General features: G+C 43.0%; 1 protein-coding gene across 4 annotated transcripts in view; it reads left to right on the plus strand.

The window, feature by feature from the left end:
- The window catches only part of LOC114640636 (nuclear body protein SP140-like), a 46,285-nt gene extending 28,066 nt beyond the window's left edge, over positions 1-18,219 (plus strand). For 3 of the 4 annotated variants that reach the window (XM_028789598.1, XM_028789600.1, XM_028789601.1), the window contains 11 exons: positions 305-370; positions 2,283-2,363; positions 5,188-5,292; positions 7,216-7,358; positions 10,042-10,089; positions 12,335-12,376; positions 15,337-15,452; positions 16,125-16,230; positions 16,519-16,596; positions 16,784-16,927; positions 17,786-18,219. In XM_028789598.1, the coding sequence (XP_028645431.1) occupies positions 305-370; positions 2,283-2,363; positions 5,188-5,292; positions 7,216-7,358; positions 10,042-10,089; positions 12,335-12,376; positions 15,337-15,452; positions 16,125-16,230; positions 16,519-16,596; positions 16,784-16,927; positions 17,786-17,884 (1,028 nt within the window). In that variant the 3' untranslated portion in view covers positions 17,885-18,219. The remainder of the gene's footprint in view (positions 1-304; positions 371-2,282; positions 2,364-5,187; positions 5,293-7,215; positions 7,359-10,041; positions 10,090-12,334; positions 12,377-15,336; positions 15,453-16,124; positions 16,231-16,518; positions 16,597-16,783; positions 16,928-17,785) is intronic. The other variant, XM_028789599.1, reaches the window with a different exon arrangement.
- The last annotated feature ends 281 nt before the right edge of the window (positions 18,220-18,500 follow it).

Consider the following 18,500-nt stretch of genomic DNA (forward strand, 5'->3'; position numbering starts at 1 on the left):
AGACACAGGAAGAACCAAAATTTAACTCTGGCATCAAACTGCACATGACTAAACTGTTAAGAATTGTGCCTCGGCGGATTTCTGAGTTCGAGGCCAGCCTGATCTACAGAGTGAGTTCCAGGACAGCCTGAGCTATACAGAGAAACCCTGTCTCGAAAAACCAAAAAAAAAAAAAGAATTGTGCCTCATTTCTAGGATCTGAAGTTTGAAAACAGTATCTGAATGCTGCTTTCATATAAGGCCCAGAGAATTACATTATATCTCAAATTATTGATTTTACTCTTTTTTTTGTTTTGTTTTGAAGGAAAAAAGAAAGGTCACAACTGGTCAAAACCAAAATGGAGAAAGCCAATGAGTGTACGGAGAAAACGTAAGCAAACCGAGGGACTGTTACAGCTGTTGCATTTATTAAGGTGTTGCCCATTGCACATTTGATGAGCCTGTGAGTTTCTGAGCCATGATAGTGTGTGTGTGTGTGTGTGTGTGTGTGTTGTATTCACACAGGTGCATAATATTGCCCCGATATGTATAGGCCCGAGGAGGACGTTGAATATCCTTCTCTCTCACTGTCTACCATTCTCTTGATAATTGCCAGTCAGCAAGCCCTCGTAAGCCTCTTGTCTCCAGTCCCTTGACACTAACCTTACCCTATAGGCACATAGCTATGTACTTTTTACATAGACACTGGTATCTGAACTCATAGCCTCATTCTTACACATGTATTGCTCTTAAGCACTGTGCAATCTCCACCCTCCCACAAACATTTTATAGCTATACCAAAGTGTGGGTTAAGATGCTGTAACCAAGTGTCCCAGTGCTACAATGTCTCTTTCAAATGGCTTGTTTCTGGTACTTGGGATGGCCCATGTTTGCTGTCATCCTCAGAATAAAATTTTTATTGATGTAGAAAAACGTTTAGGAGAAGGATGAATGAAGCAACCAGGCTGCATGTGCATATGTACAAATGGTGTGTGTGTGTGTGTGTGTGTGTGTGTTTGTGTGTGTTAAACCTGCTAAAGCATTTAATTTTGCCTATAAATTCAGGTCTCTTCATGTAAGTATTTATCTGTCTAGAGAGAGAAAGATTTACTTAGAGATAGAAATAACTGGCAGTCCATGTTTATAAATGTGTCCATTGAAGGGATGATGGGATGCTTCAGTGGGTACAAGCGTGAGGACTTGATCTTGGATCCCTAACACCCACGTTAAAAAGTTGGGCATAACATACACATCTGTAATCCCTCACTGGGGAGGCTCAGCCTCACAGTGGATGACCACTAAGCCTAGTCAGATCAATGAGTCCCAGATTTAGTATCAGACCTGCGTTAATGGCTAAGGTGGAGAGCTGTTGAGGAAGACTCCAAACATTGATCTCTGGCCTCTGTGCACATTCAGGCACACCCACATAGACATACATAGGAACAAATACATGTACACACATATGCAAAAACGTATACGTTGATTATTTTTGGTTATTGGCATAGATGTGATGTCTATATTTTTATTTGTTTCTTAAAATATTAAATATGATCAGCCTTTGTCATGAAAGGTATTCTTTAGGGATAGACACATACACAAACACACACAGATATAGATAGATAGATAGATAGATAGATAGATAGATAGATAGATAGATAGATGATAGATAGACCAATTGACCTTAGAATATTTTTGAACAATTTAATCACAAATATATCTACACAGTGATGTTTCCTATAATCTTATTCCTGTGTCACGTATATATATTTACCAACAGCCCCGCCATCTGATTTTAGTAATGGTCTAGGGAATTCCTTCTTCCTAAACAAAAGCTAAATGCCATTTTCCAAATGATTATCAGTTTTGCATCAGGTCCATGAAGTAGGCATTAGATTCCTACTTGATATTAATTTCACCAACTAAGAATCTTATGCTCTTGACAATGACCTGGCTGTGCTGTTGACTGATGTGTACATTTCTGTTTGAAAAGGAGAAAAAGGTGGTTGCATCCATTTTTTGAATGCATATTATGGGAGCCACATTATTTGGGCTGAGTTGTTGAAAACACTTCCATCAATTATCTTCCTGTGTAGACAAGTAGATTTCTTTCCGACATGTCAATACAAGTGAATCCTGCATGTGCTTTACCCCTGACTTCTGCCTGGAAGACCACAGCTCCTTGTGAGCTCTTATTCACAGTGTGTGGAGAAAGCACCCTGATGCAGCAGATGCCTGCCTCCCTTGCTCCTTCCATCTTCCCCTGTAATTTAGCTCAACTCTGCATTTGCCTGTGTCCCTCCTAGGTGGCAAAATAGCTGCTGGCCAGGCAGCTTTCAGGAGAAAGAAAATGAAAAAGAACCCAGGACTCTCTGCTAAGATCAGGGGTAAGACAGCTTCTGTGGATCTTTCCCTTCACCCTCGTCTGAAGGTTTTGCGGGGGGGTGGGGGGGGAATCTAAAGATTAAAAACAAAAGAAAGCAAAACCAAAAAACTACTCAAGCTTACTTGTTAATTTGAGAGTAAAGCTGTTAGGAACAAGAGTGTAAGTTGTAATTATATCATCAGTTTATCCATCCCAATATCTTCCTTCCGGATTTTTATGGAAATGGTTTTCTCTACATATTGATTATTTAAATGGCTACATTTGGAGAATTGGAAGCGGAAAGCAGATCTACTTGGTCCTTTCCTCCCCCTTTCAGTGAGTTCTTTCTCATCTTGGCCAGGTCCTATAGCTTTCCAGGACCATTTCTGTAGCAGCAGTTTTCCATAGGAGAAGCTGAGAGCCCTTTCTGACCTGATACCCAATTTTTGAGACAGTCAGACCATGTCGGAGAGAACAAATAGCAAAGGAACGAACCTTCATGCTTTCTCCAATTTAAAGCACTTCCTTTCTGTCAGCGTGGGCAAGCCTTAGACTATGCAAGGAGTGATGGCACTATCCTGTTTTTAGTGCTCCCATGGGGCTCTGCCTCTCTTCCCTAGCAGCTGGTGTGGAGCCATTGGGTTGGGGAGATTGAAGAGAACAGAGATGACTGGGTGTTTGAGCAGGTGTCTTGTCTGATGGAAGACGCTGGAAGTAGAGGATGCTCTCTCCCATGATGTGCTCCCATCACTTCCACAGTAGGGAAAGATGAGGGACCAGACATCAGGTTCACCTTGTTCAAAGAAATTTAGCTTTCATTTTGGGGCCTGGTGTAAGGGTCCCTGCTGACATGACCCAATCTCACTGATGTGTTCTACGGTCACACTGTGGTTTGGCACTTTGCCTTAGGATGTTCAGGGCCCCAGGGGATCACCTCAACCAACTCAACTGGAAAAAGAGACTTCCCGTTTTTCACCCACAGAAACTTCTATGTCATTAGTGACATGAGCATACTAACAGGTCACTTTATTTGCCATTTACTAAATTGATCCCAGCTATTGAGCCTTCTATAAAATGTTTGAATAAACAGCAGAGAATTGACAAATCTGTTATTCTAAAGTTTAGGACTGACTGTAACAACTATTTTTAAATTATTTTAAACTATATTCAGACCACAATTGTACTCACAGGGTTAGTGATTTCAATTTATTACATGGGCAGAATGCCTCTGAATGCAACAAAAACCCAATCTTGCCTTGCTCAGTTATTCTCCTTGGAAATAAAGTATTGTAGGATAAAATGTATCTAGATCTAAATCCAAATCTCCCTATACCAACTTCTTCTCCATTGGCTAAAATAAACATCAGTGTTTCCTTTAGCTCTTCAAAATATGAGCCTTAAATATGTTCAATAAAAGGTAATTCAGTAGACCTTCTAGTCCCACAGTGAAAACCATCACACAGGGTTAGGGAGAAACAGTCTCTGAATTTGCTTTGCTGGCTGATGCTGTTGCCAAAGCTTTGACACCAAGTCCAACTGGAATAGAGTAGGGATGGTTGCTGGAATGAGTCAGGTGGAAATCTTCCCAGCGGGCTATGAGCAACAGACCTCAGAAGGAGGAGGAATGGGCTATTCCCAACCATAACTTAGCCTTCTAGAGTCTCAGTGGCATCTTGAACCAGAAGGAGGAGAGTTCCTTTGAAAGCCACTTTGAGTGGAAGACCTTATGTTGCCTGGTGGTCCCACCATCCACAGAGAGGAAGCAAGAATATTAGTTTCTATAACAGTGTATGTAGCTGAATTACCCACTGAGACACTTCCTGTTTACTCACTGTCTGAGATAGTAACAAGAATTTTGATGATGCAGCTGAAACAAGGTTGAGAACCCTGAGCCACTGCAGTGCTGCCTGCATTGACCTGCAAACTCTCAAGAGTGGATACAATCTCTGCCACACATGGGGTGTCACCCAGCAGTGATTGCACATGAAGATGGCCCCGAATGTTGGGCAAAGACCTGGGTCCAAGTTTTCTCTTCCTTTAACCACAGTGGACTTGGACAAGTCCTTTGTCTTTCATCTCAGATTCTCCATTTCTAATGTAAGAAGGTCATACATGTCAACCCTCCCAGTTCATTGCAGTCATGATCACAAACAGTCGCAGTACCATGGACAGTCCACTGCACCCCACACCCCTTACCCCGACTCCATCAAAGTCTCTGAATGATGACAGGGAGAGCAAACTTATCTTCTCAACTTTCAGGAATTTCCTTGAGGAATTTTCATCTCTGCTTCAGTGGAGTTGCCTCTCTCCACCTCCTGTATTGTTTTCAGATTGTTCTAGAGCTCTCTGGGTTTCTCTATCAGCTCCAGACACAAAGCACTGTTGTGAGGGAGAAATGAAGCAGAGCCGACATACAGACAAATTCGAGGTGATCCCACCCAGCTCTCCTCTCCCTGCTCCCCAAGTCAGTGCTAAAACGGGAAACAAGAGAACCATCTCTGGCTACCACCTTTAGTAAATAGCACATCTGAGCATCTCCTGGCACAACCCAAAAACTTCTGTGTGTTTCATGTAGCAATCAGTGGAGCTAACCAGAGTGGAAAATTTCTCTGCAAACGCCTTCTGTTTTTTTTTTGTTTGTTTGTTTTGTTTTTTTTTTAATTTTAGAAATTAGGGGTAAAGTGTTTTGTCACTATGTCTCCACCAATATGCCACTTGCAAGAACGATTTAGAAGCTAGAGATGTGAGGGTGAAAATGTCCCAAGTGTTAAAGGAATGACCTCAAGAGGGAGAAGGGGGAATTGAGCAATTGCAGAGTGAGATGCAAGAAGAAATCCTCTTTTCAGGTCTAAGAAGGCTCAGAAAGGAAAATGCCAATTTTAGTGCTGAATTGCTTCCTGTGACGTGCGGTGACTTGAAGGGAGTGTTACACAAGAATAAATTCAAGAAAGGTAGGTTTCATGGTTTTTAATTTGCAACTGCTAAATTTAAAAATTATACGCAATAATGCAATTGCTTAAGGGACTGTGGAGTAAGCACGGCTTGACATCGGGAAGGGATCCTGACAAACTATTTTCACACTTGAAGAAGCCATACTTAATAGACGCTCATGCCAACGTGGATGTGCACGTAATAGATGTTCACGCCAACATGGTGGATGTAGCCACGTGATGCCCAGAGAACCAGCAGAAGCCCATGAACTTTCATCCATAGATGGAGACTGTTGTGTAGCTTCATCCTGGTCAGGCACAAATGGGAAGAGGCTATGAGCCTCTGTCTTCACATCCCTGGGTCATTAGCACCGGGGCATGACACTTGTCATGGGAGACCATCACAGGACTGCGAATCAGAGAACCCAAGTTCCAGCCTCAGATTTGCCAAATGTGGTGTTCTCATTCTATAGAGGGAGGGGGGCTTTCTGAGCCTGAAATTTCTCATTTTGAAATAGAGGACAATAATTTAAAGCCTGACCCATGAGGATTGATTATTATTATCAATTATCAATGGTATGGCATATTCTTCAATAATATGCCATAAAGGTTTGCAAGAAATAAAGCCTCAGTATGATGGGCTGCATGTCATAGCTCTCTATGGATGAGAGTTAACAGAAAGAATTACATTGTCTCTATTGTTAATGGTTTTAGTGGGTCATAATTCATACACTATATAATTCAGCATTTAGAGTCTACAGATGAATGGGATTTTCTCTTTTGGTACATCAGAAACAGGTACCATGAGAATATATTTGTGAGTAGTCAATGCCTCTTCCCACGGCACACTACCGATCAATCACCCACCTCATTTCTGTTCTATAAATCTGCCCACTGTACACATTTCAAAAAAAAAAATCCTATAATATAGGCCACTTGTGACTGCCTGCTTTCACTTACCAGGAAAACCACATCTTTTTGGTTTATGCAATATGTTGTTTTAATTGCCAAATGAGGTGGTATTCGCTTGTCACGTATTATATTTGTATCATTCATTCACCAGTTTGGATTATTTCTACTTTGGGATGTAAATAAATAATGTCGTTTTGAGACTTCAAGGTGTGTAGGAATATTCATACTCAGTTTGAGGCACACAGAAGTGGAGTTGCTGTGTCATATCGTGATTATGTATTGAACTCAGTAGGGACTCATCAAAATGTTTTTGGTGGTGGCTACACTCTTCTGTATTCCCACCAGCAATGCAGGGGGCCTCCAACTTCCCTCCATCAAAAGCTGCTGTTTCTCTTTGTTTTCTATTATGGTCATCCTGATGGGTGTGGAATGGTGCAGTAGGAATTTTGTTCACTTTTTCATAATAATGAAGATGCCAAACATATCATTAGCTTTTAAAAAATCATAATCTCTATTTCCACGGATTAAGATTTATGTTTGGTGATGTCTACCTGTGACTGCAGGAATGGACAAACTTCTGTTCAATATTCCCTTTAAATTGGATAGAAAACAATGTCACCGAATCCTGAGTTGCAGCGGCAGTCTTCGTCGTGGGTGAGGACTCCTCCTCCCCTTTTCCTGGGGCACCTGAGACTCTCATTGTTCTCCAGCCTAAGAGCTCAGCATCAGGTTGGACCCCAGTCACACTGTGGAGTCAGTCACTTGCTTGTCTGTTTCTCGGTGACCCTGAAGTAGTTTTAAAAGGTGGTGATTAACATTTTTTCATGCATGAAAATGAAAGAAATATGCAAGGTTTCATGAAGGCTCTTGAGGGAACCCCAGGTTGAGCTGGGATACCTGAAGCCAGGCAGGAGGCTGACTCTTCAGCTATTGACTTTCAGCACAGCTTTGGTGACTCTAGATCCAGTGTGGTGAGCAATCATGAATCTAAGGACAAAGCAGGCTCAGGACTAACCTATTATGATCTTACAGGGATATCTGTGATGTCCATACAGTGTGAGGATGGAAACTGGTGCACACCCTCTAAATTTGAAATCATGGGAGGCTATGGAAAATCAAAGAACTGGAAATTGAGTCTGCGCTGCCATAATTTGCCCCTGAAATTCCTGATCCAGGTATTGCAATTGAGGGGAGGGAGGTCAGTGCTTCTTATTGCACTGTTTACAGATCAAATAAGTATTGAGTTATGAGAAGCCCTGATACCAGTTAGGTTTTCCTGTCACTCAGGAGAGAGGCATCCCTCATTCACAGCCTCATGGAAGGTACGCCCTTGGTGATATTGACAAATGTGAGACACAGAACCTCTGAGGAGGGAATGGCCATTCTGAATAAGGGTTTTTGCAAAGAAATTTCTGCCTGAAACCAAAGAAAGAGTTGACTGTCAAACCAGTGGAAGACAGTCTAGAGCAAGAAAGGCATCTGAACAGAGTTCCAACTAGGGCATCTGTGTGGAATAGGGGTATGCTGTGTGTTTGGCATAACTCATCCTTTGAGGTTTGTAAATATAGCTTTTATTCACCTGAAGTAGTTGTAATTTCAGTGGTTTACTACCTCTGATGCTAACCTAGGCCTAGAGGATTCTAGCCACTGTACAGTCTTATCTAGGCCTAGAATGTTTTCAGTCTCTGAGACTTACTGCTGGTTAAGCTCACCCTTTCTAGTGCTTTCTGAACTTTGGATGGCTGGCTCAATTCAGCTGATCTGGCTCAAACTCCTTTCCTAGCTGGTTGATTCAATCTGGCTTCTCTCTGCTTCTCCTGAATTGTTCTGTTTGGCCTTATACTAACTTTGGCAATCTGTTCTAATCTTCTGGCTCCTTCTCATTCTCTGGCTCATTCTTTCTGTCTTGACCTGTGTCTAGTTTGTTCTCTCTTCAACTGGTTTCTGTACAACTCTCCTGGTAAAACTGCCTCCTTCTCTTTTTCTTCTTCTTCCTGCACTGCCCCTTAAGTAGCTTCCCTTTCCTCTCTTCTCCTGAGAGATGAACATATCCTATTCTGTCAAATCTTTTCCTGATTTGTCACTTTGTCTGCCACTCAATTAGACAATACTTTCAAACACTGGTTTTTCCTTCTACAAACTAACTTCACCTTCATTGTTTGGGATTAAAGGTGTGGACTGAGGGTGTGTCTGTGTTCTAGCCAGAGAGATTAAAGTGTGTCCTAAGAGCTCAGCCACACTACAACTAGAAACAGGTTTTTTTTTCCCAGTAAATAACACAATCTCAGGGTTCACTGTGTTACCAAGCATCCTGTAACAGAGGTTGTTGATACAAGGATTTAAAGCCACCCTAATTACCCCAAATCCAAAATTTAGACAAGAAATCAGTGATGGCCTTGAAGTTAGAAATGGCAGTTGAAGACAAGGTATGTTGGCACAAGCCTTTGGGAAGAGTTCTGTGTTTTCAAGGCTAGCCTGGTCTAAATAGCAAGTTTCAAGACAACCAGGGATATGCAGAGAGATCCTGTTTCAAAAGAAAAAAAGAAGTGGAAGTTGAAATATATGATCATCATCTCCATCATTATTTGGTGTACAGGGTTGAACCTAGGGCTTCAAGTAAACTAAAGAAGACTTCAGCTCTAAGCTAAGCCCAGCCTTCTTGTTTTACTTTGCTTCCTGTGCTGCTATGAGAAACACCATGACCAAAATCAACCTGTTGAAGGAAAGGGATTATTTGGTTTACAGCATACAGTCCATTATAGTGGGAAGCCAAGACAGGAACTCAAGGCAGAAATATGGATGCACAAACTGAAGCAGAAACCACTGCTTAAGGCTTGCTCTTTGGCTCCTAAAGTTCCGTGTTCAACTGTCTTATTCAACTTTGGTATACCTTTCTAGGGATAGCACCACCCACAGTGGGCTTAGACTTCCTATCAATTCTCAATCTAGAAAATGCCCCCACAAAATTGCCTATAGCCTATCTGAGATAGACAATTCTTCAACTGATGTATGTCAAGTTGATAACCAAACTAGCTAGGACACATCTACAGTTCTGTCAGAAAGAGCTAGTCTCAGATATGATTTTATCATCTCCCTATTCAGCAAGCCTGTGTATTTATCTTAGAATTCTTAGTTCAAATATCTCTCCCAGCACTGACTGTCCTAGTCCCTCAGCTCCAAGAGACCCTTCTTAAACTGTGTGAGATTGGTTCTCTATGCTGGCAGTGATAGCACATGCTTTAATCCAAGCACTCTGGAGGCAGAGGCAGGTGAATCTCTTGAGTTTGAGGCCTCTACAGTGCAATTAAGATAGCTAGGACACAGAGAAACCCTGTGTCAAGAAGAAGGTGGAGGAGGTGGGGAGCAGAAGGATGAGAAAGAGGAGGAGAAGAGGAGGAAGAAGAGAAGGAAGGAGGAGGAGGAGAAGAAAAAAAGAAGAGAGATTTTTTTCTTTCATGAGCTTTTACCTCATCCCCTCTCCTAAGCCAAGTTTTCTGTCTTTGTGTGCTCCAAATTCATCAGAGTCTGTGACACCCTATATGCAAGCAACAACTGGGTATTGACTGGCTAGTCCTAGTATGGAAAGTCAAGCTGAAGTGGGTCAGGTGGGAACAGAGAAGATGCATCAGTGATTATGGGGGAAAAGTCTCAGAACTTAAGGAAGATACACCAGAGAATGATGGATGTAAGGTGGGTCTCTCTAGCTGGCACAGGCTAGAGTCTGTAGGTAACAAGAAGGAAATGGAGTCAGACAATTTGGGTGTGAACCAGGCAGAACTTTTGGAAGGAGGTTGAAAATGCAAGACTCATACTACTGAAATACAGATACCTACATATTCGAGTCCTTTTATCTTGCAGAGAAATTTTCTACCCATCCCTCCACGGATATATCACAAGAGGAAAAAGGTGAGTGCTCACCATGTGATTTTTACACACATAGCATCTAACTGATGGCACCTCAGTTGGGCTGTTATACTTAAAGTCACCTCTCCTTTCCTCCACTACTGCTTTCTTTAATGGATTTCAGCTTGTGCCTTCCCCCATGCTTCTGTATTGTGTGTACAGTAGTCTTCCTTGAATGTTGATTGCTTTAAGTTGGAGATGTTAGAGAGCCACTGACATAGACTTCAACAGGCTACATATCACTGACACTGACTTCACAGCTCACTGAGAATCTGAACTCCAGGCTAGCGTATAATTTGTCATTAGCATTATTGTCTAGCTTGCTTGAACTCTGAATCCTCAGGATGATTCATCCATCTGTTTTCTAAAAGAAAGCTATGATTTAATCTGTTCAACAATTACTTTAAAAGCCAGTACCTCTACCTTCCCCCATATGCTAAAAGTATCTCAGTCTGGATCACTCAAACAAGCTAGAAATGTCCAGTCCACAAAACCATCCTTAATTCTTGGGTGTAGTATTTCATAGCAACAAAGGGCTGTTGCCTCTTATTTTCTATCTCTGTAAGAACAGAATTCCCAGTGAAATAGAATCCAAGATCTATTTCCATTTCCATAAGTCTTCCAGAGCCTCTTTATCTGCTCAGAGGCGTGGACTCTGGAAATTTCCATGTCACAGTCAGCATCACATGCCAGCTTCTCAACTTAGGATGGGACTGTTTAAACTTGCTGGTGATAACTGGTTTGTGTCAGGAAGTCTTCGATTCCTGTCATAACCATCAGTCCACTATGATGACATCTGCATTGAGATACCTAGAGTCTCTTTTCCCAAGCAAAGCATTGTTTACTTGTCTGTGTGATGCTTAATTGCAAAGTACACACAGAATGCCTAAGGACTGGAAGAGAAGATCATAGCAATAGCCCTGACTGACCGCATGTATTTTGTCAAAGTCACTGTCTACATTAAACAATGAGCAATAGGGTAACATGGGGGGTTCTAGAACAGTGAACAGCAGAGGGACCACCTCTCAGGTGAGTATATCCTAGATCATGCTTGTCTCCAGATCTCGGTCCAGGACTGGAGTTAAGAGCTGTGACTTCCTGTATCACAGAAGAGAAGAATGAAAAGCCACCACAGTGGATGTTCCAAAGCAATGTGAATTCTACTGTTGCCTCTTAACATTGCAGCCAGCATGGCATCCCTTTGAGTTTTGAATAGAGAGGAGGGAGGCCAGCAAGGGGAGGAGCTGTGGCCCTGAGAGCCTTGGTTTCATTTGATTTTCAGGGGGAGCTACAGAAGGTGATGGAGTTTTCTCTCTGGTGTCACATAGACTCTAGGACTCTGAGCCTTATGGGTTCTTGAATATGATTGGCACATCTTCAGCCCGTTTTTTGTGGCAGCTATGCTGCAGAGGGGTGCTGGTGGTCACGGTTGACACACCCTGGGTTGGCAAATTGAAAGAAAATGACCTAGAGCCTTAAATGTTCAAGAAGAAGTAGAATTACTCATTTAGAAACCAGACCCTGCCTTCTTGCATGACTTCACAAAGGCTCCTCGGGGACTGGTGCCAGCAAGGGGAACTTGCTTTGGTCCGAACAATAGTTTGATGATCCTCTTTTTCTCCTACTAGATGCACAGGTCCATAAAAATAGATATGGGGCAGGGAAGTAGATTTTTTTTAAAAGAGAAACACTTAAGGCAAAATTAACTAGACCAGTATTTTAAATCAAAGAGTTCAAGAGTGATAGACTCTGTCAACAGTTCCTGGGAACTCCCTGTAGGTGCACGAGGCCATGACTTCCACAGGCTTGGGTCAAAGTAAGATTGAGAAACAAGTGTGACTGCTCAGGATGGAAGGTCCTTAGTGAGAGATCAGGGGAGGCCTTATGTGACTACAGTGTCTCCTTTGGTCTTGCTGTTTGCTTCGTCCTCTAATTTGTTTAGGTGGGAACTAAACAAGCCCAGCTGTTCTTACCTATAATCCTCTAAATAATATAACAAGTTCTATAGGCAAGATGGCACATGGCTGGAATCCCAGCACATGGAATGAGGAAGCAGAAGGATCAGGAGTTCAAGTTCAGCCTTAGCTGTATAGTGAGTTCAAGGCCAGCCTGCGTTAAAGTGAGATATATCTCAGAAGTAAGATTAATGCTGGTGATGATAAAACAAATTTAAACAACTGTCATTTGTCTACTTGAATAAATAATTAGATCTTATACTTAATATTGTCACTCAAATTTTCTCTTTCAGCAGAGAACACAGAACTTGAATCATTCTCCAGTTGACCCTAATGTAAGTACTGACTCCTAGCTACAATCTCTGAAAGGCCCCAGCCTTCTCCTTGGTGCTTTGTCTATGACTTGGTTGCCTCTCCCTTAAATGAACTCAACTGTCAGTTTAGGTATGCTGCTGTGGATGAAGAGCCGTCATTACCAAACCTGTCCCACAGTCAAGGCAGGAGGAGTCACTCTGGGTGTTTGGGTCAGAAGCATCCTACTACATGGTTCACTATGGGTTCTCATATCCTTATTTACCCTGAAGGTGGGAGACAGAGTTCTAGATCACTGGAATCCTTGGGCCAGAGCCTGACATGGCAGTGGGCCTGGCTGGCTTTGGGTAAAGGGTCAAGAGCAAATACAGGAGGAGACACCATTTGCAAAGGACAGTGTTTGGGAAGAAAAAACCTAGCATATATCCCGTGTGCAGGTAGAACTCAGGAGGCCAAGCCTCCTGTGCAAGTTCTAGGTCTGGACCTGTCCTGCAGAAAGTTGCCTATAGATTTAGTGGGTTTTCATACAAACCCTGGGGCCAATCTGAAACTGTCACCATTCTCCTTGAAGTTGGGACCAGGAATGCATGTGTTCCTGTACACATATCATTCTGATACATCCTGGTTCCTGTGTTAACAGTGATCATAGGAAAACCCCAGTAACATACCATGAAGGTTGTGAGGAACTCATTTGAATACCTGTCTGAATGGCAGGAGATAGAAACCCACCAATCAAGGATCATAGGTGTTATTAGTTAGGGACTTCTGACGGGGACAGAGTGGAGCAAGGAACTAATAGACAATCCTAGGCTCTTCAGCTAGTTATGGTTTTTGTTTTTGTGTGTGTGTTGTTGATGATGTTGTTACAAGGTTTCAAGCTGTCTTCAAACTCATGATTCTACCGTCTTAACCTCCTCAGTGGGGTACTTTAATACATGTACCCACCCCATTTTGGCCTTCTGACTTTTCCAGCTATTTAGGCAGTATATAACATTGAGCCTTAATTTTGGTGTTATGCCAGGCTTCCTACACTCAGCAGCTGTTTGGTCATAGTCCACTTCTGCCCCTTGAACATACATGTATTTATATACCACACAGTGGATATGTATTTGTCTCTTTATAATTGCTCTATAAAGTCTATTGGTTTTGATAAATAGATCTTACCCTATAGTAACAAAGAACAAATAATGTCAAAGCTTAGCTTTTCTAGATGAAAGCTAACTTTGACTCCAGTCAGTTCGTACACTAATATTTGACAAGAAGTTCAACCTCTGTTGACTTGGGGGATTTTTCCCTTTTGTAGAACAAAGTTTCTTTTATGCTTGCAGAGAACAATGAGTTAACTAGTGCATGTTCATGCTCACCTCCCTTTCTCTTCTCATAGACTCCAGGAAGCCACAGTGGATGGGTCTAACTATAACTAACATAATCTAGAATATACATCCAAAGAGCTTCTCTTCTCAGAGGATTCTTGTCTTAGGGTTTTACTGCTGTGAAGAGATACCATGACTAAAGCAACTCTTATAAAGGAAAACATTTAACTGGGGCTGGCTTTCACTTTAGAAGTTTAGTCTATTAACATCATGGTGGGAAGCATGGCAGTGTGCAGGCAGACATGGTGCTGGAGAAGAAGCCGAGAGTTCCTCATCTTGATGTGCAGGCAGCAGAAGCTTACGTGCCACACTGGGTGTAGTTTGAGCATATATAACCTCAAAACCCACCCCCCACAGTAAAACACTGCCTCCAATAAGGCCCCACCCACTCCAACAAAGTCACACTTCCTAATAGTGCCACTCCCTATGGGCCAAGCATTCAAACACATTAGTCTGTGGGGGGCCAAACCTATTCAAACCACCACAATTCTAGATTGTATCAAATTCACAAACTAACCATGCCAATCTCTCACCCTGGGACATGACTACCGTACTTGGATTTTAGTGACAATGACTCCGTGTCTCACATGCCTGTTATCTTGGGTCTTGAGAGATTTTCTACAGGGTTCCAAAAACCACAGATTTTTTCTTCTTCTTTGAATCCACATGCCTGGTCATCTGTACTCATATCCTGTCATCTCTGAGGCCCTACCACCAGCTCTGGATCCCCTAGGCACAGGAGCCACAGTCAAAAATCTCCTCTGCAGATTCTTTCTCAATTCATGGCATGCTAAGGGCTTACTTTACAGGATGTGGTATTGTTTTAGTTTATTCCGTTAAATTAAATTCCTAGTACATCTCCCTTAGATGAGTCAACATCATCATTGTTATAGAGGCAAGTGGACTTAATATTTTATTTCAGAAACTCCTTTTATCCACATGCTAGGAACATTAGTCAGATTATGTAAAATCATCTTTTGTTGCCAGTTGTCTTAGTTAGGGTTTTATTGCTGTGAAGACAAACCATGACCAGGGCAATTCTTATTAAAAAAAAAATTATTGGGACTGGCTTACAGTTCAGAGGTTTAGTCCATTGTCATCATGACAGGAAGCATGGCAGCATGCAGGCTGACTCAGTGCTGGAGCAGTAGCTGGGAGTTTTACCTCTGGATCAAAAGGCAGCAGGAAGTGACTGTGAGCCACTAGGCCTGGTTTGAAGTACCAAGACCTCAAAGTCTGCCCCTAGTGATGAACTTCCTCCAACAAAGCCATACCTGTATCAAGAAGGCCACACTTCCCAATAGTGCCACTCTCTGTGGTCCTATGGGCACCAATTTTACTCAAAACACTTCACAAGTATTCTGAGTCAGGATCTTTGGTTTTACAGGGAAAATGGTATGGGGTCTGCTTCATGCCTCCCTTCTCCCAGACTTCACTAAAGACCAGGAAGTCTTGTTTTGCAAATTGTGTTCCATGTTTTCCCTAAATATTCCAGGTAGAAGCATCAATGTCATTGTAGACTTATGCAAAGGCCACCTATGGAGGATTGCCACAGTGGCGGCTTTGGGAGTCTCATCATCTCCCAATGATGGAGATGTTCTGTTTTGTAGATTGAGAACTCAGATGAATGTGAGGTGTGTCGGAAAGCAGGAACACTCTTCTGCTGTGATACTTGTTCCAGATCCTTCCATGAAGAGTGTCATATCCCAACAGTGGAAGCTGAGATGTGAGTGGAATGTGGTCCCTTATCTGTCTCCTAGATACCCTTGCCTTGTTGTACACATCATCTTGTGGAGTGGGAGCCTGGGTTTTGAGGTGGGAAACACAAGGGCTCTTAACAGATAGCAAACAGGAAGACCCAGAGAGCTGTTTCAAGATGCTGTCAGCAAAAGGTTAATGTTCTCTGTATTAGGGAGCCATCTCTCCTGATATAAAGGCTCAGTCTTTTGCCTATACATCGATAGAGCCTTTTCTCAAAGTTGTGCACCAAAGCCTCTTGTCCAAAAGACTGGGGGTAGAATACACTAATTATTTGTGTTTTCTATGAACTTGTGAAAGAAAAAAAGCATGACCAACTACTTCCCACATTTCACCAGGTTATAATGAACTCTTGGAAGTTCAAGGTTCCTAGAATTTTTTTGAAGACCAATTTACTGTGCTCAGATCTGATACCCTAGTCTCCTTTTGTTCTCAGTAACCTCTGTCAGGAAATGGGGACCCACCACTTATCATAAGGCCCACTTTCCAAGGACCAGCTCCTTCTATGACAATGCTAGGAGGCTGGCAACTTAAGATCAAAGTGGGGGCCTTCAGAGTCCGAAAGCACAATGGCAGGCATAGGAATGGTGGCTGTTTTCAATGGTCTAGTCCTCTGTTCACTTCATGTCCCACACTTCAGAACACCGTGGAGTTGCATCTTCTGTAGGATTCAGTCCTTAGGAAGTCAACAGAGTCTTCCAGAATCTGAGATACTGCAGAGGGAGATGGTGCCCCAGGAACAGTTGGTAAGTCACCGTGAACCCCATATTTCCTCCTTTCCCCTGGATGACGACTGACAGGCTTGGAGCTAGAAGAATAGCGTCCAAAGAGAGCCTGTTCCTTCAAGCCACACTCCATCATGCTGCTGTTGCAGCATAACCTCTTGGTATAAAAACTCAGACATACAAGTTTATAACCAAGAGACACTCATGTTGGGTAAATTTGCAGATGGGTTTGAGTGGTGTTTTCCCCCTGGGTATGTGTATAAACTCTGCCTTTCTAAGTTACTTTGACTGAGTCCCTTTCCCTTGCAGAGGTGTGAGTATGTTCTCTTGAGAGCCTATCGTTGTTCTGAGAGCTCCTTTTTTTCCAAGATGCCATATTATTATTATGTAAGTAGTGATGGTGAACCCCTGGTTGCTGGCTTCCATGATGTCTCATGACTGAGAGGGCTGTTTGTGGGATTGTGATCTTAATCTGTGAAGAGTGCTCTGTTGTTTCTGTGGGGTTTCTGGGACCCCATAGAAGGTAAATGCTGAGTTGTGGCATTCACTCTCCTATGGCTATTTCTCTTACCAGTTTAGAGAGAGAGCTGTGGGTGTTCAAGAGCCTATGTGGTTGGACAAAATCAAGAAAAAGCTGAGTGACCAGGCTTACTGCCAAGTAGAAGACTTTGTGCAAGACATGAGGCTCATCTTCCGGAATCACAGAATCACATTCAAGGTCAGCAACACCCTCCCCCACCCCAACACACACACACACACACACACACAAAAGAAAATAATTTTAAAAATATATGTATGTCAAATGTGGGCATGGTGGCACAGGATTTTAACCCTAGCATATATGAGCCAGATGTAGGCATATCTCTGAGTCTGACGCTAGCCTGGTCTATAGAGCAAGTTCAAGGACAGCCAGGGCTACACAGAGAAATCCTGTCTGGAAAAAAACCCTCTGTGTGCGTGTGCGTGCGCGTGTGTGTGTGTGCGTGTGAATGTAGATGCCTGTGGGGTCCAGAGGCATCAGTCTGAAGAATTGAATTGGGTCTTTTGCAAGAGTACGATATGCTCTTGATCACCACTCCACCTCTCTAGCTCCTAGCTTAAATCTTTGTGTGTGTTTGGATATATATGATGTGTATGTACTCATGAGTGTGTGCATGTTTATGTGTGAGTTCAGATGTGTTTGTGTGTGTGTATCGTAATATTCTTGACAGTCAAGGTAGAAGGCAAAGTTGTGTGCAGTTTTCTTACATTTCAGCTTCTTTGAGACAAAGCAACTGTCAACCACAGTGGACACCACATGCTGCGTCTTTCCACAGGGTTTGGGGATCTGAACTCAGGTCCTCTCACTTGTGTGGCAAACACTGACCCACTGAGTCATCTCTTCAGCCTGATGAGTTTCTGTTTCTGACTCGCCTTAGGCAGGATTCTCAGAAATACCAAATCTAAGGTTCTTAACACATGAATGAACCATGCAGCTAACGGGGTCCCTCAGAGGATAGAATCACCAAGAGGGAGGAGGTTTCTGTCACTGATAGTGACCACCATCGTTCTTATCTGCATTATTTTTTTTTTCTAGGATCCTAAGTTTGGCAAAATGGGACTTAGACTGGAGTCCAAGTTTGAGACGAGTTTCAAGGAAGTGTTTGCTATTCAGGAAACAAACGAAAAGAGTTGACTGAAATCAGAGTTGTGGCTGGTGTCCTGGCACAAGCTGCACATCTGGTCAGGTCTGCCCACCTGCAGCAGCAATGAGTGTTCTTTACAGACGCCATCATTCCCAGACTGTGGGGCTGTGGAATCCTGGGTGTTCGGCCACACCCCAGAACCCAGAGACCCAACATACAGACCCCTTGCCGTGTCACATAAGGCCCAGGTAGAGGGCGGGCTAACAGGTCACCCAAGCCCCGCCCCTCTCCCCCTTCTAATATAAGCAAACCCCTTCTGACATTTTGGGAGAGCGCCACCATCTAAACCCACCCATGTCAATAAATCTGGACGACTTTATTTCCACGTGTCTCTTGAAATCTTGGACTCATTGTGTAAGTCAAAACCCGAGCGGCGGAGTGGTGGGAGAGAGAAGCCTTTTCGCCAGCCCCAGTGCTCTCTGTGCTTTAGTGGCACGCAGGAGACTTTCTCCTGACAACGGCAGCCCCTGCACCGCCTTTGCAGGGCCCCATCAACAGAGAGTGCTGAGCTGTGGTCCCCGGTGCTCTCTCCATTCCAAGGGTCAAGGCTGGAGCCTGTCTCCAGCTGGCTTTGCTCTGCCCGCACCCCCTCCCACACACTCACAC

Source organism: Grammomys surdaster, unplaced genomic scaffold, assembly GCF_004785775.1.
Source record: "Grammomys surdaster isolate TR1022 unplaced genomic scaffold, NIH_TR_1.0 125846, whole genome shotgun sequence".
Lineage (NCBI taxonomy): Eukaryota > Metazoa > Chordata > Mammalia > Rodentia > Muridae > Grammomys > Grammomys surdaster.